General features: G+C 40.9%; 2 protein-coding genes and 1 long non-coding RNA gene across 5 annotated transcripts; all 3 read left to right on the top strand.

The window, feature by feature from the left end:
• Nucleotides 1-362: 362 nt before the first annotated feature.
• On the top strand, nt 363-2,284 carry LOC148423645 (uncharacterized). Its single transcript, XR_015865570.1, has 3 exons — nt 363-478; nt 606-642; nt 1,910-2,284. It is a non-coding gene; the product is annotated as an uncharacterized LOC148423645 (long non-coding RNA).
• Nucleotides 2,285-3,772: 1,488 nt separating this feature from the next.
• Nucleotides 3,773-5,114, top strand: LOC148423644 (uncharacterized). Of its 3 annotated transcripts, none has more exons than XM_088415589.1 (4): nt 3,773-3,895; nt 4,026-4,063; nt 4,296-4,681; nt 4,777-5,114. In XM_088415589.1, exons 2-4 carry the CDS (start codon nt 4,045-4,047, stop codon nt 4,810-4,812), a joined length of 441 nt encoding a protein of 146 aa, XP_088271715.1. In that variant the 5' UTR covers nt 3,773-3,895; nt 4,026-4,044; the 3' UTR covers nt 4,813-5,114. The 3 variants fall into 3 exon arrangements, with proteins under 3 accessions (XP_088271715.1, XP_088271716.1, XP_088271717.1); XM_088415590.1 differs by having other exon boundaries at nt 3,860-3,897; nt 3,976-4,063; XM_088415591.1 differs by having other exon boundaries at nt 3,879-3,895; nt 4,002-4,063.
• Nucleotides 5,115-5,977: 863 nt separating this feature from the next.
• Nucleotides 5,978-13,849, top strand: hibch (3-hydroxyisobutyryl-CoA hydrolase). Its single transcript, XM_088414176.1, has 14 exons — nt 5,978-6,096; nt 6,287-6,329; nt 6,654-6,785; nt 6,862-6,946; nt 7,011-7,091; nt 7,225-7,277; nt 8,419-8,497; nt 9,504-9,649; nt 9,921-10,007; nt 10,081-10,139; nt 10,457-10,538; nt 11,868-11,987; nt 12,360-12,393; nt 12,466-13,849. Exons 1-14 carry the CDS (start codon nt 6,065-6,067, stop codon nt 12,579-12,581), a joined length of 1,149 nt encoding a protein of 382 aa, XP_088270302.1. The 5' UTR covers nt 5,978-6,064; the 3' UTR covers nt 12,582-13,849.
• The last annotated feature ends 1,221 nt before the right edge of the window (nt 13,850-15,070 follow it).

The raw sequence follows: 15,070 nt of genomic DNA, 5'->3' as shown, positions 1-15,070 counted from the left end.
CTTTAAAATGGTTTCAGCAAACCAAAATAGTGAACTTCCCGTATCTTTTTGATGATAGTAGCTTGAGAATTTTTCAAATAGAGTCGGTTGGGTGAATATGTGAAAAATTACCAAATAAAATTGTTCTTCGGGATTCACAAACGGGGAGCTGGGCAAAACGGCCTTCCTAAGCCCTCTTTAAACACCAAACAGTAAGAACTTTGTGTCAAATTTAACGTTGCAAAGTGAAAACGGCTTCCATGACTGATTTCACAGTATGTAAAAAAAAAAATCTAGTCGTTTTTGAAGATAGGAAAGCCCCAAAAATAGTAAACCATTTGGTCCCAAGCCATTCACGATAAAGCAATTTGCAAAAAGCGCTATTAGGCCCCGCCCTCAATTTCTGGATGCGCGGTCAGAGGCGGAATGTTGTTTTGTGACTTCTTTTAAAAGAGCAGCCCATCAGCAAGTGAACAAGTGAAGATCTCAACAACGCAAGGTAAACTCAGCAGCTCCATTTCAGTAATACAATTGTGCTAACACGTTTTGCTAAAATTCCATACATACGCCTGTATTTTTATGATGATCGATATACAATATTTAAACTTGGACTTCTTTTTTTCCAGAGTGTGAATCTGTGATTTTGACAAGGACAAAGTAAAGGTAAATATTTTTGTGATTTCTCAGTTGTTGTTTTGTTTTATTATTTATTGATATATTTAGTAACCATTATTGTTAGTTTTCTTAAACGTGAACAATTGCTTGATGAACTAGTTGACATCTTCAAAACCGCACCTGTTACAAATAAGGGACATTTTTCGCACCATTTCCTGTTGCAATACTTCCTTGTTTATAATGCAACCTGTGACTGGCAATTTTTCTCAAGAGTACAAGCTAGAGATCTTACCAAAAAAAAAATATGTTGACTGTGCTAACGCTTTGAACTAAAACGTCTGACTTCTTCTTCACGTTTTGGATATGGGTTTTTAAGATTTCTTCAGTTTGCAGCCTGTTATAAAAGACATATCCACCTAATCTGGTGACTTTTTAACAAAGGACAATGCCTAGAATTTTCGCAAGATTGTTACATTGAACCAAACTGGCTGACTTCCAGTTCAAATTTTTGCCATGGATCCTTCTCACTTTTTCACACATTCTGTTATGATAGACATGTGCACACAATTGTGTACTGAATCTTCCCAAAATGGCCACTTCAAACTAAAATGGCCGACTTCCTGTTCAATTTTGGGCATGGATCCTTTACAACTTTTCACACATCCTGTTTTGATAGACCCAATTTTAGGTTGGATTGGTGACTTTCTAACAAGACCTAAAATATTCCCAAAATGTCCATTTTAAACTAAAACGGCCAACTTCCTGTTCAAGTTTGGGGATTTCTTCATCTTGTATCCTGTCATAATAGACACGTTCGTCCAATTTTGTATCAATCTGATGATTTTCTAACTCATGAAAAGGCTTAAAACTAAAATGGCCAACTTCCTGTTCAGGTTTTGGGCATTGCTGCTTAAAACCTTTTCATCATGCGCCCTGTTAAGATAGACAAATCTACTTACTTTGGTATCAAACCGGTGCCTTTCTAACAAGGGATAAGCTAATTTATCATGAGCCCTGTTTCAGACACGTCCATCCAATTTTGTGTCGATCGGTTACACAGGTGACTTTCCAACAAACATCGTGGCCCAAAATTTTCCCCAAATTAAAAACGTGTAGAACTGCCAATGTGGTGAAAACATTTTTGTCCGGTAAACTCTATTGAACATTCTTGCCTGTTAAATGCTAATAACAGAACATTTTTCCCCATGCACAATTCAAATATTTACTTTTCTTTTAGTTTTCTCACCTTTTCCATCTGAATACTGGCCTTGTGAAGTAATCGTTGGACTGTAACCATTTTTTTCTCCCATTTTAGAATAATTTCTTTGAAGATGCCCTACGGTCCGTACAGGCCTTGTGTCCCTCCGCGGGTGTGCTATCCCGCTGCGCCGGCCTGCGGCCCCTACGGAGGCTTTAGGCCCGGCTACGGCTACGGCTACGGCCACGGCTACGGTTACGGCCACCACCACGGCTACGGGTACGGGCACGGATACGGCCACCACGGATACGGGCACGGATATGGCCACCACGTGTACAGCTATGGCCACAAAGGATGTTCGATTCAATAATGGCGTATGATCTTGAAATGTACTTGTTAACATATGTAACATGTATATTCTCATCTTAACAACAACACATCATACCAATTGGGAAGATTGGTTGTTACAATAAAAGCTTATTCTCAAAAGATGATGGATGTCATCATTGCCTAAGCCAAAATATGTTGTTGCATTGCTATTCCCAAGAACAGCAAAAATTTGAATGGTTCAATTAGACCTTGCTTATGTCGACATATCCCAAAGTGTCCAAAATGGGAGGAAACCCCAATAGATATTATTGAATCATAATTGACTTCATTTTGAACAAGATCCATTTTTCGTTCTTTCAAGGACAGAAATTATGCTCCTGGGTCAATCTGGTATTATATGTTGAGTAACGACTTGGATGCATATTTGCATCTCATAATGTCATCTCCACGAATGTTTTGCTTCACAGTAACAGCAATAATGGGCCCTGCGTCAATGTTTAAGTATCCAAACCTGTCAGATATGCAAAAATCAACAAGTAACCACTTCAATCAACATATTACTTCATTACCTCTCGCTGCGTTATTTACACCTGCTGTCATGATTATTTATCAAAAACAGCATTGCTCTTCCTAAGTCAGTTTGACCTGGGACTCTTCCAAATATAATTCCATAATATAATTCAAAAAGAAAAAAACAAATGAACCTCATTCAACCCTTGTGCAGTATTTTAACAATTTTTGGGGTCATTTTCTTCCACATCATTCTCGCAGTATTTTAGCAAAGGGATTTCTATTTGATGTGAAATGCCTTTATGTAAAGATCAAAGGATTGGACAAAATACCGCACAAGGGCTAAGCTTTAGTGTTATTAGCGCTTTTTTTTTTTTTTTTTGGGGGGGGGGGGTGACTGAACAGTAAGAAAAATAAACTTGTGAATATTTTTATGAGTGGCAACCTTCACTATCACTCACCTAAAGTCACTTATGACCTAATGAGGGCAAGCGCTTTCGTAGACGGATAGATAGTATGTTATCAGCCTATTTTTCTTTTTTCTTTTTTTTTTACCTCTATGTAACAAGGGAGGTCTGAATGAGGACCTTTGTTCAACCCCATGTGATTTTTATGAGTGTGACTCATCACGTAGCTGTTTTGGAATTTGTGCAATAGAGACAAAATGACTTGAGAAAATAATTTGTCTGTAATTCAAGAGCGAAACAAATGGATACAAAAATGTTGCAATTGTAATTTGCAAAAATGTGAATCAAAACAATCCTTTATGAAGCCATGTGTATTGATTAGCATGACAATCAGACACCTAGCAATGTGGTCTTGTGGGTTGCTAGGCAGCTACATAGTGGCCTAACAACCTTGTTACAGTTCAACAAGCCTTCTGAAAGCTGCAAATTCTTATAACAACCAGGAAGAGGTTTAAAGTAAGAACACGGATGTTAACCGGGCGTTCTAAAATTGAATTAGTGGCAAAAACATCCTTAAAATCCTTAAAGCATCCTTCAAAAAAAGTCAATGCAATCGATAGAGCGATGGATACAGAGAACAGTAACAATTAAAAAAAATATTGAATCACTTGTGAAAACGTTTGGTCAAATGGTCACCCGAGTGGACCCGATACTTGCACGCACACACACAGACACACACACGCAGGTTGCAGTGAGAGTGAAGTGGGGGGCGAGGCATATCAAGGAGTGGTTGCTCATAAAAAGAGCAATCAAAAAAGCAGGCGGCTGCATTTGCGACTGGACTCTCCCACGTGCAGTAAGTTGTTCTCTTTTTGCTATGTGATTTACTGACATTGTGCGAAGTCGGAACTTTTTTCTGTGTGTGTGCGTGCATGTTTGCGTCTGTGTGTTTTTTGTTTTTGTTTTTTAATTTGACTGTATCCCAGGAGCCTCGGTCGTTGAAAAATGTACGGCAACAACCAAGGTAAACAACCTGACCACACTGAAAACTGAGTATGTATGTATTTGGCAGTACTTCAAAATAGGTCACTTTAATTCACAAACAATTTCAACTGTAATATACCAGTATTAATGTATTTTAACCTGCAATTTAGCAGAAAAAAAATAGAATTTCTCTGACTTTCGAATGCGTCAGATTGACCCTTGGCATAACGGCAACGCTCACATGGATTTATCCATCTTTGTTTTGTGTTAAGGGAACCAATACCCTCAAGGCTACCCCAACCAGCCTGGGGGGTACCCACCATGCCCTCCTGGGGGATACCCTCAGTATCCACCAGGCGGCTGCCCTCCGCAGCCTTGCTGCCCACCTGGCTCTGGACAGGGACATGGACATGGACATGGACATGGACATGATCATGGACATGGTCACGGACATGGTCACGGACATGGACATGGACATGATCATGGCCACGGGCATGGACATGATCATGGGCATGGGCATGATCATGGGCATGGGCATGGGCATGGGCATGGGCATGGGCATGGACATGGTCATGGCGGTCCCTGTCATGGCAAGCACAAGCATAAGAAAGGCCACAAGCATGGCAAGTGCCACAAAAAACAGAAGGACTGTCATGGGGTAAGACCTGCTGCTTCATGCTGCGATTTCTGAAAATCTACTCACTAGTCTACATTCTTATATTGTCCATCTATATGTTCTTGATTTGTCTTTAGTCATCCAGCAGCTCCTGCAGCAGCGACTCCGACTAAACCAAATCAGGCGAGATGGGCAGCAGAAATGTCAAGCCGCCACCAAACATCTGATAACGAGGACGCGCATACAATTTGCTTCTTTGGTGCAGCACAAACAAAAACGAAAAAGCTTGCAGGTCAATGCTGACCAATTGAAAGAATTAAACAAGAGCCGCAAGCAGGCTTTGCTGCATTCCCTTGTGCCAATATACTGAGAATTCCTTGCATTCCACGCAAATGCTTGTCCTTTGTAACAAAACTGAACTTTACACCGTTCTAATGACTTGACAGATGAAAATAAAAGAAACCCATGGAGATCAGTGCTTGTTCCATCTAGTTGACTGACCTCACGTGTTAGCTATGGGAGAGTCTGACCTATGTCTATTTGCTCAAGCCGCACCTTATCCCAGCAGCATTTGTCATCTTGGAATCTCATATCTAATCCTGTTTTGATAGTTTGAACAAATCCGAGATAGCGGCATCGCACCTCTTATTTGGGATGGACCCCACCTTGCAATCTACTTCTTGACTGTAATCTAAATTTCTTTGCCATGGACTAAAAACATTTAACCAGCTTTAAGGCCAGGAAAAACAATATATTGTGACAGTTAGGTTGTATTTAAGCAGTGGTGTCAAACAAATTTTTATTTTGGGCCGCATTGTAGTGATAGTTTCTGTCAGAGGGCCGGAATGACTGTGAATATCAGAAGCTGGCAAAAACTGTTCAAAAGAGATTTGGAGAATAAGAAAATGTTTGTTTTTCTTCCCCCAAATTTTTAAAAGTTAAAGACAACTTGCAATTTTGATTTTTCAGTCAGAAACCTGAAGTCACATCAGCATTTCAAGGGCCACAAAAAGTGAGGTGGCGGGCCGGATTTGGCCCCCGGGCCTTGACTTTGACATCTGTGTATTTAAGGGTTATAATGACAAAGAAAACGACCTCATTCGGTTTGCCAAATGAGCAAAAGTATGTGAAAGTATGCGAGGCCAGATAAAATAAATGAATCCAAATATATATATATTTTTAAAAGTTACGGCAGAAAGATATGTTTTAGTACTTCTCGTAATAATAGGTTTTTACAGCATGTTTGGTACAAGAGATTCAATGGCAGCAGAAACGGTCCGAGTCTCATCCGGGTGCTTGTGACATCATGAAAACCCGGCCAATCCAGGAGAAGCTGTGACTTCTTTCAGGAAGTGGACTTGGAGGAGGCGCCGCGTCCGAAGAAAAACACACGCTAACAGCTAATCAGCTAATAGAATCAAAGTCATGTCGTTAATAATAGTTACGTCTAAACACAGGTATTTGTCTTATTTTCTTACAACGAGGTGTCTCGTTTGCTGCCTTTATGAAAGCATGTAAAAGTGGCACTCACACTGGGGTGTTAGTTTCTCGCCACTGTGATTAAAAAAAAATCACGTCGATCGATCAACATACTGTTGATAAATAACTTTTACACTAGGGTCATCCTCATGTTGTTGCTTTTTCCAGACTTCGAGCTATCTGCAGACTTCGTCGAATCCAAGGACACATGGTGAGGGGGCGATTGCTTTGGGGGTTTCAGCCGCTATAATAAAGGCGTCCTCGGTTTACGATATATGTTACGAACGACTTGCATTGCGTTGTTTTGCTCTGACGTCGCACGACACAGGAAGGTGCCCAATTCCATCGTTTTGCTGTGGCCTTGAAAAGTTTTTCTTGCAGAAGTTTGCTGCAATTTTGACTTAACGAAACTGTCACACCTGCAGGAACGAAAGTAAACAAAGGACATACGCTGCAGATTCCACTGTCTTACAATAACTATAGTCATTAAAAAATATTTTTAAAGGTATGAAAAATTGCTTCCTCTTGATTTCAGATGTCCAGTCACGTCGAGCCCGAGGTTCTCCTGGAGAAGGTGGGCCGTGCTGGTGTGATCACCATGAACAGACCCAAAGTGCTGAATGCCCTCAACTTACCCATGATACGAGCAATCTACCCTCAGCTCAAGGTATTGCACCCAAACATCCCTCCTAAATGGTCAACATCAATTTCACGGTGCGGTTTTAAAATGTTAAACTTGCTAGAAATGGGAGAGTGACAGTGACACGGAGCTTGTGATCATCAAAGGGGCAGGCGGAAAAGCCTTTTGTGCCGGCGGAGACGTCCGAGGTAAATCTTCTGCCCAGAGACATTTGGTTTCCCGTCGAATAATACTGTCACATTTTCCTTTCAGCAATCAGTGAAGCAGGGAAAGTTGATGATCCCCTCGCCAAGGTTTTTTTCCGTGAGGAATACATTCTGAACAACGCTATTGGTGAGCTTTGCAAACTTTTTTTGTACAGCGCTTTTATTCCCAGGTAATCCAGTGATGTATTTCACTCAAATATCTCGCAATCTTTCACATATTATTCGAAATCTTTCACCTTCTCACGCATTGGATTTTGCAGGAACATGCAAGAAACCATTTATTGCCTTCATAGATGGAATAACAATGGGAGGGGTGAGTGATATATATTTTTTTAAACAACGTTTTAAGATCTTACAATTACATTTTATTACACTTTAGGTTGTACTGTAGGGGAGTGGTTTTCAAATTGGGGTACGTGAAGGCACTTTGGGGTAGGGATGGACGAGTTCTGATACCAGTACCTTGTTTTGTATTTTTTTTTCTTTCTTTCCCAAATTGTGGCACACTGGTTATCATGTCCACCTCCCAGTTAAGGGACCCGAGTTGGAATCCAGCTGGCGCCGGTCTTCCTGTGTGAAGTTTGCTTGTTCTTCCCAAGCCTGTGTGGGTTCTCTCCGGGCACTCCGGCTTCCTCCCACACTCCAAAATCATGCATGGCAGGTGTTTTGGACACACTTAATGAAATACAAAATATACACAAAAAATCCTTGGGTGTGATTGGGTACGTAGATGGTTGTTCGTCTCTGTGTGCCCTGCTGGCAACCAGTTCAGGGTGTGTCCCCTCTAGGGCCCAAAGTCAACTGAGATGGACACCAGCAAAGATACTGATAGGAACTCTGTAGATCTTTTTTTTTCTTTTTTTTTATGCTACTCCACAGTTTGCCAATGGGGTTGAGGTTTTGGGGTCATCTAAACCGATAAGCGAAACATCATGCATTTTGAGACTGTCGTTAGTTAGCTCTATGAGATGCGATATATATTTTCACCAGTAGATGTCAGCAGAGGACAGTGTATTACCTGCTCCGGAGTGCACAGTGCCGCCTGATTGGGTGACGCAGCATTGTTGCCACCCTGCAGGAGTCAGATATAGCTTGAATTTAAATGATGACCTTAGTCTCCAACCTCCTCAGCCAAAATAACCAACGTGAATCATTAGCGAGCTTTGCTGCTGGGCTTCAACATGTTTGTCTGTTTCCCTTCACCTTCCCTCTTCTGTTTATTTCTTTGGGAAGCCAGAAAGGACCTGCTGCATGTTTTAGTCATCCAAAAATAAATGCAAGAATGAGGACAAGTCCTTCATAGCTGCACATGTATGCCACCTTTTAAACAGACTTGCCACATAGTAAAATGAACACGTCCATGATAGGTGGCAATAAAACTTCATTCTTCATTTTTGTGACTTCATTTGGAGCAGAATGGTTACCAAATGATTTTTGTCCTTCGCCACCCGCAGGGGGTGGGTCTTTCCGTCCACGGACGTTTTCGAGTGGCCACCGAGAAGACCATGTTCGCCATGCCCGAGACCGCAATCGGTAAGCTGCAACGTGGGCGCCAGCGCTCGGCACACGAGTGTGAGAGATCACCTACAGAAGAAAAAAAAAAATGATGACGTTAGTGCATAGCAGGACAGAAGTGCTGCAAATTGCCACTCCCAGCCCCTTATGTCCTTTGCTCGTAAATGGCATTACTTTTAACCGGATGGCTACCGCTCAGCCCACACAGGAATTAGAAATGCAGCTGACCACCGACATTATGGAATCACTTAGAGAGATAAACTGTGTATTTTTTTTCTGGGCAGATACTTTTTATTTGGAGTCAAAGAGACCAATAACTGATATTTGTAGCCAATATTTGTATTCCGTTAAAGGAAAAATATTGGTCTCAAAATTTGAAAAACAAAAATGATTCCTACTTCAACTTGACATTTCTCTAAAGTTGTTTACTGAACAGGGTTAGGAAGATTTATCTGTGAACATAAATCACATCGAACTTGCATCAGTGAAAAACTTTAACCTAGTCCTCAGTTTTGAAACTTCTGAGTGTCATACAACGGGTCATTTTGACCTTTAACAAATAAGGTAGCAGCAGGCTCGCCCACACGCAGCCACTAAATCGAAATTTAAAATCATTCATTGACTGCTCTATTTGTCTGTAATCATAATAACAACGCTGCCGTATTTGCCTGCACTCTGTTTGACCCGTTAATATTACCGCCACAACCCCGACAGATTTGTGCGTCATCCCTCACGCTTTACAATACAATTTGCGCTTTGAATGAGGTCATCTGTTCCGTAATCCCGCTGCCGTTGCGTTCAGCGACCCTCGGGTCACCCAAACTGTGAGCGGCGAAGCTTCGCTTCACATTTAGAAATGCTGAATTCAAATAATAACACCCTCTCCATTCATTTCTGGTTACAAGCTGATGCAACCTTGCGGAAATAAATCATCTTTTGCTTCTTTCTGTGAGAATAACACACTTTTTTTTTTCCACAGTGAAAAATGGCATTTGAGATGAACTCTTGCATTCCATTGCGACAGGTCTGTTTCCCGATGTGGGAGGCGGTTATTTCCTGCCGAGGCTTCAGGGGAAGTTGGGCCTGTTTCTGGCTTTGACGGGCTTCCGCCTCAGAGGGCGCGACGTACACAAAGCTGGAATTGCCACTCACTTTGTGGAGTCCAAGAAGGTACGCTCGCTGTCTGCAACGTGGCCTCAATAGACTGGATTTATTCAATATTATCCAAAATGGTTTTTGCAAGCACCCTGTTCTAAGCATAATGCTAATTAAACATCGCGTTCATCTAACAGCATCGTTTCCAAAGTTATTTTGGAGCATTTTCGGAAAATAAGAATAAAACGACAAATTTGAGTGGAATGTTGTGTACTGTAATGACTTGAGGTTTCACTATCTGTAACTCTCCAAACTTGTCATGTTTTTGTTCTCCCTTTCATAACAGATGTCGGACCTGGAGAAGGAGCTAGTGGACTTGCGCTCTCCCACTGCTGAGAATATCTCCACTGTTTTAGAGTCGTTCCAGAACCAGGTGAGGAGCCATGCGCCTTGGAGAAGGAGCTGTCCTCCTTTGGTGTTGATTATCCATTTAATGCTCCTCTCAGAGCAGCCAGGATTGTGACAAGCCTTTCATCCTGGAGAAGCATCTGTCTGATATTGACAGGTAGACACACAATCTTGCCTTCATTTTAATAACTTAATAATAAAATCATACCAATGCAGTGGCTCCCAACCTTTTTTTTTCCAATAGTGAAATAAAGGTTGTGAAATATTTTTCTAGCCTAGTCGCCCACAACCAGCACGATGCATTTTAGACAGAAAAAAAACAAAATGTTTTGCAAAGGAAACACGATAACACAATTTAGCAATAAGTTATTTAATATTCCAATTGATATGCTATTAATTTGAAAATAACTCCTACCCCCACGTGCATGTGAAATGCGCCCGCTATATAAATTGACGTTGTCGTCATTCCCGCAGGCTGTTCACCTCAACAAGTATGGAAGGCATCATGCAGAATCTGAAGGCCGATGGCTCAGAATTTGCTCGGAAGCAAACGGAGGTATGCGCCGTCTAAGAGTCGGATCAAAGAGACCAGTGGAAATACATTCTTGCTTTTACGTGCTTTGTTTTCCATCTTCTATCAGATTTTATTTAATGGGGTTCTAAACAGTTGAGCTTCTCGTTATGTTGTGAGTGTAATTGACCTTTTATGATAAAATGATACAATACTCTTTTTTTCGGGCGGTAGGGTGATTTTTTTTTTTTTTTGTATCAAAAGTACAAGTGGTATCAGTGGCTACTCAAGGGTCGAGTACTCTTGCTGGTATCGAACAAGCGTGCTATTGGCCGTTCATCCCACGGGGAAAATATTTGTCAGAGGGCCCGCTTAGCCTGGCAAGAGGGCGGGGAAAACCCGGTGGGCCGTCAGGCTTATAATACGCTCAATGGGTTTCCAAAAGTCACTTCTACTAATGAGTTTTCCAGTGATGGGCCCCTAAAATACGTAAATGCCCACCAGGACACACACAATTTCAACAAATGGTCCAAATAGGCAATGAATTTGTCAGATGAAGAAGAATGAAAACCACGTGATGTTTCGATGCACTTTAGTGCAGTCGCTCGGTGGCTGAGCCCGTTCCGGGGGGGCATCCAGGGATTGTCATGTTTGCCGCTCCCGCTTCCTCTGCCATGTGGTAAACATCTGTTAGCAACCCTCGAACAGTGCCAGCCCATTTGAGTGTATTAGTAATTAGCAGTTACCACAGTTAAGCACTTAATGGGGTTAGCGTTGGTTTTTGTGCCTCCTGGGTCGCATCTCAATCCTTCGTGGGCCTTCCAGGGATGGGCAAAGTAGCTTCCCCTCAAACTCATTTGCCTAATTCTGTTTTCCACACTCATTTCCTTTTGCAGTGTCCAATGAGGTCAGACCGAGGGGGATTATAAAAAAAAAAAAAAAACAAGATTATAGACCCCTCCCCCCATACACCTCTGTTTGTTGCTTATGTCGTCATCTCATCACGCTCAGGATTAATAATACAAAAGCACTTTGCTAAACCCTCCTGTTATGTAGCGTGTCAAATTGACCTGTTTTAGTTTGAAAAAATAAATTAGGAAATAAAATGCAATCATATGATAGGGAAATAAGCACTAAATATTGATTGAAATGGTTAAGTAATAAACTACCGCTTGAATTTAGGAGGTAAGAGGCTATAATTGTAATAAGCCACAAGCATCGGAAATTCACTAATGGCCAATCAAATGCTCCGAAATGCTCCGTTTTTTTTCTTTTGAGACGTCTCATCACGATAGACATCCAATCTACTCTGTGACGTCTAGCAGGAAGTAATGTTGGTCAAGCGCTCACCAAGCTTGTCTTGTCCTCTCACAGACATTGTCCAAGATGTCTCCCACATCCCTGAAAATGGCCTACAAACAGCTGCAGCTCGGTGCTACTCTCAGCCTGCAAGACGTCTTGGTCATGGAGTATCGTTTGACTCAGGCCTGCATGGTAAGAAACAGCCACAAATGACACGTAGCCAATAACATTTGTAAATTTCAATAAAATAAGCATTGGCGATTGGGAATCTTTTTTTTCAGGAACTTTGATGCACTTCTTTCTTCAGTTTTAGCCTATTGCGTAACCTGAATAAACATTGTAAAAAGTTAACACTTGTTGAACGTTGATCTATATTGCTTTTTTTCTTGTGTTTAATGTTAAAAAGGCTACAGTTTTAGGTATACTTAGATCATTTTTATAGATATTAATCTTATTTAAAGTCAACACAGCGTGTGAGGGGAGTGCAAAAGGATTTCTATTTTTTGCAAAATAGAGTATTGTTGAAAAGCACTGCATTAGTGTAACACGTGGGTTGCTTTGCAGCGGGGCTCTGACTTCTACGAGGGTGTTCGAGCTGGTAAGTTAGACGCCGTGTCCGCGTGTCTCCAAATGTTGCGCAACTCTTATTTGTGTGTGTGTGCGTTACCAGTTCTGGTTGATAAGGACCAGAATCCTAAATGGAAGCCAGCCACCCTTGAGGAGGTTACCGATTCCAGTATCGATCAATGCTTCGCCTCACTTGGAGACAAGGATCTGTCTTTGTGATGTCACCTGATCTTTTTCAACCACTGGCACGTAACTTGACATCAGGTAATCAAGGAAGGACTCCCGTGAAACGCATCATGATGCGCCGAGTGTGGAAATCATGAAGGTCTTTGATGATAGATAGCTTGCTAAGGGCGACGGGAATGGTCGTCTCTCAACCCAGAGGTTGGGGGTTCGATCCCCCGACCATCGGCGGGTCCTTGAGCAAGACGCAGAACCATTGCTGATACTGCATTATCGGTAAATCACGGCAAACGTTTGAATAGGTTTAATTCAAACCTATTAATTCATTAGTAGGTTTAACTAATAGGCCCGGCATCGATATCATGTTGGAAAACATCTTTGATAAGCCACTTGAGGCCTTGATTGCAGTGATTGTCAACCTTTCAATTTCACTGTCAATGATGCACCCCTCAGCCAAGTACCCCTTAACCATTGGAAAAGTGTCCCATCTGTGTGTGATATAATAAACTTTGAATCAGTATCAAACTACAAACAAACTGCAAAATGAAATAAAAGACATACAAGATTTGCCAAGGAGTCACTATAATAACTCAATCGAGCAATAAGTTGACGCGTGTTCCATTTGATTTGCTCTTAATTTGAAAATGAACATGCTTTGCTGATATCTGCTGAAATCCTGTTGAAGTGTCTCTGAAGAGCCTTGACGTACCCCCATACCCAAATGCCTTATTGCATTTCTGCGGCTTCACTGATGCGCTAGCACTCAGCGTTTGCGTCAGCCGCGTGCTCGCATGTCCTTCTATGGACAACATGTCTCCGATGATTTAGTGGCGTCCATGCATTGTGTTCCCATTAACTAAACAAAGTGCAGTCCAACTTCATCTCGTTATGAATTTGGTCCCGTCGGCTGTTAATACAAACTGCTAACAGATTGTGCATGAGAGTTATTGTTTTGACTCCTTATGTGCACTGCGGGGAAGTAGTGGTAGTTTTTCAGCTGGGCTAGAAGTCAAATTGATGAATTTGTCATTTTCAAAATGTGATGTGAAAATGAACTAAATCGGGAAATCTGTTTTTCAAATGTAACAATGCAGGACGCGTGCTTTACAAGTGTTATGAAAAATTAGTATTCGGCAAACGTTAGCATAACATGTTGTTTTTCCGTAACCGTAAAAATCCGTAAAGTTATGCATAAGCTCTCAATGTTAAAATACTTTAAAATTGATTTCAAATCAGTATACGATCTGGTTGTCTGACTATTTTCCAACTGATTTATTTTTTAATAAATTATTCTATTTAGTTAATGCTTGTTTGGTTTATTACTTCTTTAGAATCCTTTTCAGAATCAATTACAATTATAATCATCCAGAATGATCGGCAAAAATAGAGATGTTATCTTTTGGCCATATTTCCCAGCTCTACCCGAAGGATATGTTTATACAATTAAATAACCAACATTACCCATAAGTGGCTAGATGTAACATAAGTGCTTAGTACGAAATATAAATGATAATAAGAGAAAATCAAGATTGCTATGCACATTGTCACTATTCCTGAGAACAGGCTACAAAAAGCTTTTCAAATGAACATTGAGTCTGAATCGCTTTTTATAGGTGCGGATGGCACTAAGCATGTGAAAACGGTTGAATGGCCCAAAGTAGTGCTCATAAATGCCGCATTTTATAACTTGAGAGTAGCCCACTTCCTGCTTCACACAGACTTTGTTTGAATCGCTTTTACAGCCGCCTTAACAATCTTCATCGTCAAATAAGCTGCCCAGCTATTACGTAAGGTCCTAATCTTTACACTTGATTTGTGTTAGGCAACGTTCAAAGAGCAATTGCCATCTGTAAACACACACACACGCACGCACGCAAGCAGACTTAAAAATCGCGCCCAGACATGCTGAGGAGACACATCATTATTGGATTTTCCACATAAGAATATGACGCAATGAAATAATGTTCTGGGAGGAAAAAGCTAACAGACGTTAAGAAATTACAAGAAAAAAAATAAAAGGGAAAAAATCGTGTTAAAATGGACTCTTCAATGTTATTTCTTAATCAAACGGACTTTATGTTTAAACTGGAGATAAAATACAGGGCAATACAACAATGAAACCTCTGCTATTTATTCTCTTTTTTTTTTTTTTTAAATAACCGAAAACAAATCTTTGTAAATTGTGTTAATAATTTAAGGTACGGCAAGTAATTGAACCTCATAAACATCAAGCTAACAAGATAAAGTCAAATTGAGCCCTGCTGCCAAACAAACCACATCCGCTTAAAGGGACACTGTAAGATTTAGACATTTTGAACAGCAGGAGGCGCTGCAGGTGCTGCATTTACCATTGGCCGTAGCAACAAACATGGCCGCCTCCGGAGAAATGCCACACCCCATGTAATATAAAAAACTAGACCTCTGATTATATTTAAAACATTTATTTAATACATTTAAAACAGACTATTAATTATCATCGGTTACAAATTTGCCCAAATCAAATTTCGGTGTTCGAAAACGAGAAA

This window comes from Hippichthys cyanospilos, chromosome 5 (assembly GCF_059441005.1).
Source record: "Hippichthys cyanospilos isolate Australia breed blue-spotted pipefish chromosome 5, RoL_Hcya_1.0, whole genome shotgun sequence".
NCBI classification, from domain to species: domain Eukaryota; kingdom Metazoa; phylum Chordata; class Actinopteri; order Syngnathiformes; family Syngnathidae; genus Hippichthys; species Hippichthys cyanospilos.
The sequence above is the reverse complement of the archived record's forward strand: the minus strand, read 5'-3'. Positions and strand labels throughout refer to the sequence as shown.

Excerpts from the sequence above, each read along its gene's own strand:
- LOC148423644 (XM_088415589.1), top strand. Across the intron at positions 4,682-4,776 it reads AACAGAAGGACTGTCATGGG|TCATCCAGCAGCTCCTGCAG; the intron begins GTAAGACCTGCT and ends ATTTGTCTTTAG.
- hibch (XM_088414176.1), top strand. The coding sequence starts at position 6,065 with ATGTCGTTAATAATAGTTACGTCTAAACACAG. Across the intron at positions 6,097-6,286 it reads ATAGTTACGTCTAAACACAG|ACTTCGAGCTATCTGCAGAC; the intron begins GTATTTGTCTTA and ends TGCTTTTTCCAG. Across the intron at positions 7,278-8,418 it reads ATGGAATAACAATGGGAGGG|GGGGTGGGTCTTTCCGTCCA; the intron begins GTGAGTGATATA and ends CGCCACCCGCAG.